The 12081-nt window shown below is 39.8% G+C and overlaps 1 protein-coding gene across 1 annotated transcript; it reads left to right on the top strand.

Annotated features, from left to right (window-relative positions):
* Positions 1-7321: 7321 nt before the first annotated feature.
* LOC311048634 (olfactory receptor 2AT4-like) lies at positions 7322-8059 on the top strand (the record flags this gene model as incomplete). Its single annotated transcript, XM_084061898.1, has 1 exon — positions 7322-8059. The coding sequence occupies one exon, from the start codon at positions 7322-7324 to the stop codon at positions 8057-8059; it is 738 nt and encodes a 245-aa protein (XP_083918024.1).
* Between the last annotated feature and the right edge of the window lie 4022 nt (positions 8060-12081).

The following is a 12081-nucleotide window of genomic DNA, read 5'->3' as shown; positions in this document are numbered from 1 at the left end:
ATATTGAGTAGTATAAATTAACATACTTTTCAGATGGTCGACATTTCTGTATTATAAACTTTTTTCGAGTGGTCTTATGTAATATTCTAATATTTTGAGATGCAGCCAGGATTTCTGATTTCATAAGCTGTATGCCGTACTATATTATGTATGCCTTAATTATACTACATAAAAAAAGGTTTCCGTGATATTCAATTTCTTTTAGATGCACCCGATATCTAGGCCTACAACTCGGGAACAATGCAAGTTGTGAATGCATGCCCCAGTTGGCTACCCATTGCACCCGTTTATATATCTGTCTGTGTCCCTTCTATGCCCATATGGAGCTCCCTGGTGTCATCAGTATTATGCCCATATCGGTCGGATCGCCGATGCAAGTCGGGAACAATGCAGTGCTGGGAATGCATGCCCCATTGCCCCACCCGGTTATGCAATACCCATTGTACCCATTGTCAGAGTGCCCGCTGTACACAGAACTCCCTTGGGTCGCTTATATATAAGGTCAGGACAGGAGGGTGTCCTCACTGCGGGGGTTGTGCCTGTCCCAACAGGCCGCTCCAAATCCACAGAAACGTGTTCCGCCTTTTGCCACCGACATCCACGGCCCCAGGGGTCCGCAGTGAGCATCATATATTGACATTCTTTATTAGGAATAACCCCTTGAGATTCAGGATCTTGTTTTCGAGTGGGCCCTAGAGACAGCAGTACAACATACTGTAAACATACGATACAAAACAAATAAAATAGCAAAAAAACTGAAAAACAAAATATCAACCAGATCAAAAGAACACATAAGACAACACAAAAGGGTATTATACTCTAAGCACGCACTAAACAATGGATTATTTGTTGAGAGTCAAATATCATTGTCATTTTCAATGTCACCGTTAGTATACAGTTGATGTAAAGGAATATTTAGTTAGTTATGATATTAATAATTGTTCATTGTTTATAAAAGTGTATATAAAGTGTAAATAAAGTGTAGTAGTGTAATGGTCATGGACATGTACAAGAGATCCTAGTATAAGAAGATAACATGATCTATAAGAAGATATATGAGAACATACTCCGCTGACTGCTGAGACTTGGGATAATGAGACTGAGAGAGGCCGTGGGCCCGTGGCGCGCAGTATAGGGACTGATGTGAATGCACCTGCACCAGCCTCATCCAGGAGCATGGATCACTGACAAGAAGCTGAGCAGTGGGGCCGAAATCCCCCAGGATCTGCAGCCGCTGGGCCGTAAATCAGTTCAGCGGACGAGGACTGGAGGTCCTCCATTGATCTGAAAGCAAATTACCACATGATAGCAGTTGCAGTTAACTGATTTGAAGCCAAAAATCTTTGCTACATAAGAAGTGGCATGAGCATTAATGAATGAAGCAGAAAAGCGCTCATATTCAACCACATTAATGAATCAAGTATAATCAAATTAGATACATACTGTAGTTCAGTGTTTCTCCCAGGGATACACACAGAGGTAGGCTATAGGGGGGTAGACTGGGATCGACTCCATTTGCAGTCATATCAAGGTCCATTACTTATTCTGTATTTGAGCCAGGGACCACCATGAGATTTAGACTCTCAGACCCAATACTTAGAATATTTTGTTGTTGTTGGATAAGATTTTGTCCACAATTCCTTGCTGTATTGATGTTGGTACCATAGGAGAGATAACGGGCAAATGTTGATCAAAATAACAATTATTCTACATTCTCTAATTGTGTAGACTTCTTGTAAATTAAGTAATACAGATGTTTAACAATAATTTTACTCTTGAGAGTGTAAAATGAAATTATGGGTCCATTTGGTTTAATTTTACGCTCTCAAGAGTTAAGGATCTAGTACCTAATAAGGGTCCATTTGGTTACCAACTCTCCATCATTTAGCTGGGGATCACCTGGAACCCCTCAAGGACCACTGGTGGTCCTCAGACCACTGGTTGAGAACCACTTGCCTAAAACTTTGCATCATCAGGTGGTCGGAAACCATGGCGAAAACCAAAAACATGCTTCTCTAAAATGATTCCCCTCTACCAGATAAAATTAGTAATGTTGTGATAATGTTTAAAAAAAAATAACTTTCATATATTCTACATGCATTATACATGAAGTGAAATATTTCAAACCTTTTTTGTTTTGATATTTATGATTACAGCAAAATATTAGAATATTAAACACCTTATTTTGCACAAATGTCTGTGTCAATGTGGCGTGGCATGGTGGTGATCAGCCTGTGGCACTGCTGAGTTGTTATGGAAACCCATGCTGCTTATCCGGGAGTTCCCAAGACCTGTGCACTCCCAAAGCTTGCCCTGTGTATGTCTTTCTTCCCTCATTGGTGAATTAAGCAATATTACACGAGAGGGTGTGCTTTACCGTCATTATTGGCACGCCAGTGATGTGGTCAGGAACGAGGCGCAGCCGAGTTCCGCCAGCATCACTGAAGTGCCAATAATGTAAGGTAAAGCACACCCTCGAGTGTAATATTGCGATTATACAACAGTTACCAACAAAACACATCCAAATGTATTCATATTGTGGGGCAATTCATAATAAAAATGTTTCGCTATTATCCGTTTCCCTGTAAAGAGAAGAGTTTATTTGACTGAGACAAAATAGTCCCTGTAGCAACACAGCTGAGGCACAACACAGTTGATTCCAGTAGGCTATATGCTCCGTCGTACGAAGGTATCGCACGGCGAAAATAGCCGATCTACAAGCTCACAACGCGTCGCGTTGTGAGCTTGTAGATCGGTTTCACGTTCTCCTTCTCATCCTCTTCTAACCATTGATCAACCGTAAGTCCACCAAATAAATCAAAATTAACAACATAGTCCATTTTGCATAGCTGTTTGTTCTCCGGTGGCGGCGGTGGGTCAGGATACTCTCTGTTTGTTTTCGTACCGTGGGACAGCGTGACGTCACAGCACAGCTGTGCCATTTATGGTCTAAGCAGGCGCGGAGTGATTTATTAATGTGATTAGGCCCGTGCTATGATGCTGGTTTGAAGCACGGCTAGAAAGCTATTTCAACCAATCAGATTGCTTGGTCGGAACTACCTGTTGTATAATGTGTAATTGAGTAGTGATGGGTGGCTGATTGACTACCAGCTGGTGTGAGTCGTGACTGACTGACCAGTGGCAGTGAATTAGGTGGAACCAGGCTGGTGATTGGCTCCTGTGTTGGTGGACTCCACTATAAAGCTGCCTGTCTCCAGTTCAACAGACGTCTTTCTCCTGTCCAGCCTCCAACTAGAGCTCTTCACGGGCCCAATATGACGGACCCGGACTGGAATGGACCCGTGAAAATTGTACCGGGAGCCGACTGGACCCGAGCTATTATTACAAATCTGAGGTCCGGACCCGAGCAGTATCGAGAGATGTCGGACCTGACCCGAATAGAATTGTGACATACCAGACCCCAATCCGTACAAAACCCGAGTTTGCCAATTGCTAACATTATTATAACAAGTTGTCCAGCATTGAGTAAGACTTGTGTTTCTTACTTTCTTACCTAAACGTAGCCTGAGTCCCTGGTTGTTGTCATAATGTGATGTATAATCCCAGTCAATGCTCATTGGGCAGTTGGTAAATACAAATAAATCCATGTTTTCTTAATCCTTCTTATTAGCCATTGTTAACACTAATCATCATTTTCTGTTGCAGACCATATTTTCTTGTTTATTATTATAATCGGCGTCAGAGTTTCCATTGTGCTTTGCAGAGCATACCGGTAACAACACGTTATGACAACTTGATTGTTTTTGAACCATTAACCAAAACGTTACGTTAATATCAACGATCTTTGATATAAATGCTCCGATTTCTAACTTTTGGCTTGAACCATTGTTTGCACTTTGAGTTTGCACTAGTGCTTTCACTTTGCAATCGTCGGGTCCACTCGGGTTTTATGGGACCCGTCATTTTACTGTCAGAGCCCCGAGACCCTAGACAATTAACTGTACCGATTCCGATCCCGGACCCGGAGTCACTTATTGAGAATGGACACGAGACGGAGCCGGGTCTGGTCGGACCCTCAGGTGATTCGGGAATCGGGCTTACCCGGCCCCTGAAATGTTAGGTCCAGGGGCCCACCCTGGGGTAATTCACACGTCTGTTCAAATTTGACAATGAACCACTGTTTTGGATTTTAAAGCAGTGTTGGCTGGCTGTGTTTCGGGACTGGGAAGGAGGGAAGACATTTTTATGTTCTACCTTGTGGCCCCCTAGGCTGGGTCGTAACACCACAATATTCAATTATTTTGGAATGTACCTTTACTTACCTACTTTTTCTGTGTCACTCCAAAGGACATCGGAAATGGTACAGAAGTTGATAACAAAACAAAGTTTGCCGAACATGCAATAGCATAATGAGGTGCAAAACTTTCTCATAGTGTAATTCCCTGTGCTGGTAATTCACTGAGCTCCAAAAAACAGTCCCTTGAGCCAAAAGTCCATGTGTAAACATTCACCGGGTTAATTAGGTCTCTGATGACCAGCTGATGTTTGTCACCTTCGCATTAGGGTCATGCTGCTAAGGGAAAAACAAAAACTTTGACTTAGTTAACTTTCTGATCATTTCATGTTTGTTCCGTTTCACTATTTCAGTCTACTGTCCCCTTTAGTGTCCATGAGAACTTGTCGTTTAAAGTTATATAATTTGAATCATATAATATTTGTGTGACATCACATTACCGTGGCGGCGGGGTGTGTGGTGGTGGGTATTGGAGGTGGGTATTGGGTGTAGGGTGGGGGGTCTTTCATGTAGAGTTTGGGGTGGTTTTTGGGTATGCAGGGATTGTGTGGGTGGTGGAGGGAGGGGGGGGGGTAGAAACTGGGGATTGTTAATATTTATTGATGCTGATACTGTTGATCGATCTGGGTACTTATCGATACATAGATACTTTTACTTTTATTTATTTGTTATACATATTTATATTTGGTGAAAAGACAAGACGACAATACATTCTTAACAGAACTGTATTGTTTTTTTATTTCTTAAATTAATGAAGTTGGCTTATCATTACACAAGACTCCAAACTACACGAAACTCCAAATATTCTTCTATCAGACAGAAAGGCAAGTGAAGTGACACATTTTAAAGGGATATTTCACTTTAAAACATGTTTTTGGGGTCATTTTAATGTCTACTCTGGCCTTATCAAAATACTGAATCAAGCTACATAAAAACTGTCTGGGGTGGTCACGAAAGTCAACATGACCCCAAACATGTTTGAAAGGAAAACATCCCTTTAAATGATCCAGGCAGGTTGTTTCAGTAGGGACTATCATCTATGCTGACTCAGCAGATCAGACCCAGGACAGACGGCCTGTGAGGACGATGTGTTTGGCCGCCCCCCATCAGAAGGGTACTTGAGGGGTCCAATGAGCGGTGTCCAGTTCAGTGTTGATTTTGACCGCAAATTTAGATTTAGTCATAGTCTTTTGAATAAAATTCCATTTAGTTTTAGTCATATCTTAGTCATCTGTTTTATTTTTTGTCTAGTTTAATCGACTAAATATCATAAGATTATAGTCGACTAAATCTACAGTTGATTTAGTCGACTAAAATGTATTTTTGTGGGTGTCGTAATGTGTCGTAATGGCTGATTTTACACTTGGTTGCATGCTGATCTACAAGCTCACAACGCGTCGCGCTGCGACCCGTTGTGTGCTTGTAGATCTGCTATTTTCAGAGCGCAACACCCGAGCGCAACCGAACATAAAATGAGTTGTCTTTTAGTTCTACTGGATCTCTTCTCCACTATAGTCCCTCACTAACATTTTAGTCTAGTTTCTATTTGTTGACAAAATTGTCAATATACTTTGTATCAGTTTTAGTCATCGTAGCTTAGTTTTTATTTCGTTTTTATTTAGTTTTCGTAAGTAAAAAAAGGTAGTCGACGAACATTTTTCGTCATAGTTTTAGTCGAACGAACACAGGTCTGCGTACTCCTTAACTCTCAGAGGTGGGATGGTGGTAAAACAGTCTGGTTGTGTTTTTTTACCTCAGCTTCTCGGCAAAAACACTGTGTTTTAGTTATTTTTTTGTACTGATGATGGGACGAGTCGGCCAATTTTGAGTCGAGATGAGGACTTTGATGAGGTCTGCCAGAAAGGTAAATCCAGGGCCTGGATGAATAAAAAAAAAAGAAAGGTAAATCCATAGACATCAGTTGCTCCAGAGGTAGGGTCTATTTGGTGGTGAGGTTTAGATTTATGCCATTGCTGAATATCTCTCTGGCTGGGGGGGGGGGGGGGCAAAGGATACCGGGAGTGGGTGCGACGTCTCTTTGATTTACTGTCGCTCCCAGAGAACATAGCGGCTCTGGTGAATTACGGCATACTGTTGGACGCCTTGGACTCGGTAGATCATGTTATCTCTGTTGAATCATGGTGTCCGGCTGTACTTGGTAGGACTCTGGTGAATCAATCGTGGCATACTATGTTGGATGACTGGACTAATGCGGACTGTTGGGCGTCTTTATTAAACAGAAAATACATTTTCAGGTCGGGATACCAGTTTTATCCAGTCAGAATAGAGAACTCAAGACAGGATACAGATTAAACAAGTGAAATTGGAAGTGATGGCACAAAGACATGAGCAGACAACATTGGAACTGGAACACAGATTAAGCTGTACTCTCTCCTGATTGGCTGAAAGTTTGCAACCCACCTGAACATGTATTTTCTGTTTATTGACTCTGACGCTCTGATCTTGTGGGAGCTGATTGCATCAGTGAACGCATCAGAGAATGGGGGACTGTGCTCTCAGTTTGAAGGTATAAAAACAGTGACGATCGGGTGGCTTCTCTGGAGGAAGGGGAGGAACTCACTCATCAATATAAGAAAACATAGAAACGCAGAAGAGTACCTGTTGTAACCGTCTGTCTGTCTGTCTGTCTGTCTGTCTGTCTGTCTGTGTACCTTTTGTGCCCATATAGTGATATCTGTGTATCTGTACTGTCTTTTATGCCTATACTGTATATGTGTTAAGATATCTTGATCTATCTTGATCTGAGTGTTTTTTATTAACTATCCTACAACAAAAACTATTTAATACAGACCAGGAATGGGTGCAGTGGACCCATTCAACTGTGCTCTCGGGAAAAACATCACCTTTATGCATCCAAAATATTTCACAGTTTGTGGCTTTTCAGGTGTACCCAATGCAAAGTATTACTATGTCTTCTTGTTTTTCGTTTACATCGTTTCAGTGATGGGAAATTGCATTGTGATGGCTGTGATATATCTAGATCCCAATCTTAAGACTCCTAAATACATTGCCGTCTTTAGCTTGGCGTTGTCGGATTTGTGCGGCATGTCGACATTGGTGCCAAAGGTTATCGATATTTTCCTCTTTGAAAACCAGCACATCTCCTACAACAGTGGTTGGACGTACTACTTTTTCTTCTCCATCTTTCTGTGCATGCAGTCTCTTAATCTGGTCGCACTCTCCTATGACAGGCTGGTGGCCATCACCTTCCCTCTGCATTACCACGTGATCGTGAACAACAGGTCTATGTATGCAATCGTTGCCTCTTTCTGGCTGTTCAGCGTTGCTCTCATGCTTACCGCGACCGCCCTCCATTCCGGACTGTCCTTCTGTAAGCCCCTGGTTTTAAACAGCTTCTTTATAGACATTGCGCCCGTGATGCAGAAGGCCTGCAAAGACAATTACACGTACATCAACTACATCTTTGGCAATTTCATACCCGTTTTGATACTCTGGCTGCCGCTGCTGTTCATCCTGGCTACGTACTGCTGCATCGGCTACGCTCTGTCTAAGATAGCTACCGCTCAGGAGAGATTTAGAGCCATGAAGACCTGCTCCAGTCACTTGCTGTTGGTGGCCGTTAATTACTTGCCGTATATCATCACTATGAGCTTGAACCAGCACATCCATCACAATGCTAGGATGATTAACTTGTCTCTCAACTCCACCCTGCCTTCCATGTTAAACCCCATCATATACGTCCTGCAGACCGAAGAGGTCAAGGAGTCGGTGAAAAAGCTGCTGAGATTTAATAGACCGTCCAAAATCACACTGAAGGCTTGAAGCACAATGGGACAATATAGCCATAAATATTGTGGAAATAGCCGATCTACAAGCTCACAACTTTGACTGAAGTTTACTTTCTAATAATTTCATGTTTGTTCCGTTTCACTATTTCAGTTGTGAGCTTGTAGATCGGCTATTTTTAACCCACAGGTTGAGAACCACACCATTTTAGGTCTGTATTACTGACAAAACACAACATAACACAATATAACATAATACAGAACCGATTACCTGAAGATATTATTGCCTTTTGTACAATATTGTAAGTATTCTGCTGTTTTGCTTGCCTGTGTCTTATACTGAAATCACTAATATTGGCTTTGTTTTGACAATCTACTGCAGGGGTCGGCAACCTTTTTGACACAAAGTGCCATGTTTTAATTGTCTTGATAGTCAGTGTGCCACTGCCATATCAACATTAAGTTTAATAATGACACCACATCAAAATGAGATTGTCCATAGGCTATACAAAATACCTTTAATTTTTTTAAAGAAATATTTTCTTTCACATCAGGATGTAATGATCATTAGACTCAGAGCAATAACCCATCTATCTCCCAGACTCCCTCCCCAGTCCCCAGTCAGAGTTAGGAGTTTAAATGAATGTAGATTTGTGTGCAGGATGTAATTTGTATATAGATGTGAGGGAACTTAATTTAACTGACATTTAGGAAAAAATATATTACATTTTAAAAGAAAAAAACTCTTTTTCACACTTATGCCAGTGTGCCAGTGATCACCCTCCCCTGTGCCAATGTTGACACCCGTGCCTAAGGTTGCCTACCCCGGATCTACTGTATATCCCGAGAAGGGTTACCTGAGAGAAACAGTGATTTTCATGTGATGTACAAATGCAAAGAATAATTAATATGTTTGTTTTGCGGTTCCTTCCTTTAAGCACCAGATCAATTTTGCATGTTGTTTTCTTTGTACTGATCAAGGTAACCATTGTTTATTTAGTTTACAATTACAATGTGTTAACATTTATCACTGATGTAGAGTTAGCCTTGTGTTTTTGTCTAATTATTATTGTACGTGTAGAGTGGTGTTTCCGGGTACAGTAGGTAATGCCCATGATATTTACACAATATAAAATAAAGTGTCCATAACATTAGCTATGTCTAGTTTGTCAACCTGTGGATATTTACAACAAAATAATTTATTTCTAATTGTCAACAACAATATCATAAGTGTCCTGTTGTTCCAGAAATAAGTTTAAATGAATAATTCTGCTCATATGTGACAGTGCCAGGGTTATCTACCCGGAAAGACTTTTTTTGGTTGTGGTGATGTCATGATGATTGTTTTATTGTAAACTCTTACTCTTTATGTGATGAAGAATGTTATGTTCTATTGATATATAGAGTTGCTGTTTCCACTAGACATTGTGTGTATAGTATGTTGTCCTGTTGATTTTGTATAGTTTTGCTCTTGTATATTTTAGCTTTTTTTTGTTACTGAGTGTACAGCACTTTGGTTCAACACTGTTGTTTTAAATGTGCTCTATAAATAAAGTGGATTGGATTGGATTGGATATTGCATTCATTGGTATTTAGCAAGTAAAAGCTATTCATACTGTACTTAAATGTAAAATGAGTGACCATAACACCATGAAGAGGCTGACTAAGCAGGTTGTCTAAGCTTAATTCATCTTTCTCTCAAGACTGAGAAATATAAATAGATAAATAGAAATATATAAAGATTTCTAGCCTGAAATCTATGCATGTTATTTTGGGCTAGTGTGGCCGATATAGAAATAGAACTGAATAAAGTCAGTTGTAGTGGAAATCTTTGAATATTAAAATGGTTATATTCTGTTCAAAATAAAACCTGTCAAAACCTGACATTTAAAAGACATTATTGCTGCATGAGGTGACTAGAGGTCTCAATCCAAATGAAGATAATAACACATTCTGAATGCACTTAGAATCAACTAAATTGAATGAAGGAGAAATGGGGGAAAATAAACATGATTTGGATGTTAACAGAGAAATACAAACAACTCTTGCCTCTATGCAGTTGAATTATTGATGGAATTGTCCCTGTTGTTGCATTGATCATAATTTCAATATAGTATGTACATTTTGAACATTTACAAATTTTTTATTTTTGGAGATAAAATTCAGAAAAGAATGATGTAATTCTGGTGGTCACAGGAGTATGAGGCACAGCAAAACGTTCCTCTTAGTAAAGTATTCTGTTGTTGTTTCTTACCTATTTCCAGTGTTGGAAGAAGTACAAAAATGTTTCACTTAAGTAAAAGTATCAATGAGGCAATATATAAATACTCTGTCCTGTATTCAAAATGTACTTGATTAAAAGAACAAAAGTATTGGTGTCAAAATGTACTTAAAGTACTAAAACTAGAAAGTACTCATTATGCAGAATGTCCCATGTCCCAAGGTTTCAAATGTATAAAATGTTTAAAGAAATCCTTTGAAAATAGCAGATCTACAAGCTCACAGCAATGTGTGATTCTCGTAGGTTTATATTTCATAGTAACTTGAAAGAGAGAGAAGCAAGCACTCATCAGACGAGTAGTTCACATTACGTTTGTAACGGGTGCACGGTTCAGCCAGAATCTTTCTTTTTCTTATTTTTTACTCTGAGGAAGGCCTGTGGGCCGAAACGTCCGTCATATGAGCTGCTGCTGGGGGTAAAAGACTTAAATAAACAAGATATCCTAAATGGAATAAAGTGAGTGCTGGTATTCCTGTCTAAAAAATGTTTTATTTCATAATCAGATTCAGAATCAAATTGAACTTTATTGTCACATCACTTTTTACAGATGTAAAGAAGTGGGTGAAATTATTTTTTGTGTAAGCTCCATCATTTTTTTGTTTTTCAGAAAGGGTAGAAGAAGAAGCGGGGGAAGCAAGGAGTAATCAAACATTAAATAAGCATGTCAAAGAGAATATAAACAAGATGAAGATATCTATACACATGTTAATGTTTTTGATTCAGTTTTAGTCATAGTCTTTTGAATCAAATTCCATTTAGTTTTATCATATTTTAGTCATATTTTGGTCATCTGAAATGTTTTGCTGTTCGTCTAGTTTTAGTTAAAGGAGGAGTAAATATCATAAATTTATAGACGACTAAATCTACAGTTGATTTAGTCGACTAAAATGCTGTCGTAATGCCTGATTTTACAATTTGCATGCTGAAAATAGCCGATCTACAAGCTCACAACACGTCGCAGATCTGCTATTTTCAGAGCGCAACACTCGAGCGCAACCAAATATAAAATTACTTAGTCTTTTAGTTCTACTGGATCTCTTCTCCAATCGTCCCTCATTAACATTTTAGTTCGTTTTTTTTTTGTTTTTATTTGTTGTAAATTGTCAATATATTTAGTATTAGTTTTAGCCATCGTAGCCTAGTTTTTATTTCGTTGTCGTCAGTGAAAAAAGGTAGTCAACGAATATTTTTCGTCATAGGTTTAGTCGACGAAATCAACACTGACACATATACAGTATAGGCATAAAAGTCAGTACAGATATAGAGCTCTCACTATAGGCTATATGGGCACAAAGGAGACACAGACAGACAGACGTTTACAACAGGTACTCTGACACCAGGTTTAACGGGTATTGCATAACCGGGTGGGGCATGCATTCCCTATTTGCAAAGTTCTAGTCGAGGGGTTGACCTATGTGCCCCTGCTGACAGCATTATTCACCTTCCTGTGTTGATTGACTAAGGCACTCTGTCCAAGCCACTTTTTTATGGCGTTCAGATTTCAGGCAGCTATGTTAGAGATCCTTAGGGTTGATCAAGTTAGATTGCCATGGTTACTCAAGAGATGGAACGAGTCCAGACTTCATGGGCTCCATATTAGGACATAATAGTCGAAAACCCCATGTATTCCATATGGATATGGATAGTTGACCAGAGTTTCCATATTTGGACATGGTCGTTTCAGGATTCCATATTTGGTCATGGATGACATATCATGACCATCACATGTATGAAGGCGGTGCAGAGACAGCAAAGAGAAAAAAGAAAACAAAGTGAAG

Source organism: Gymnoscopelus microlampas (assembly GCF_963454915.1).
Source record: "Gymnoscopelus microlampas genome assembly, chromosome: 7".
Taxonomy (NCBI): Eukaryota; Metazoa; Chordata; class Actinopteri; order Myctophiformes; family Myctophidae; genus Gymnoscopelus; species Gymnoscopelus microlampas.
This window is presented reverse-complemented; position numbering and strand designations above follow the sequence as displayed.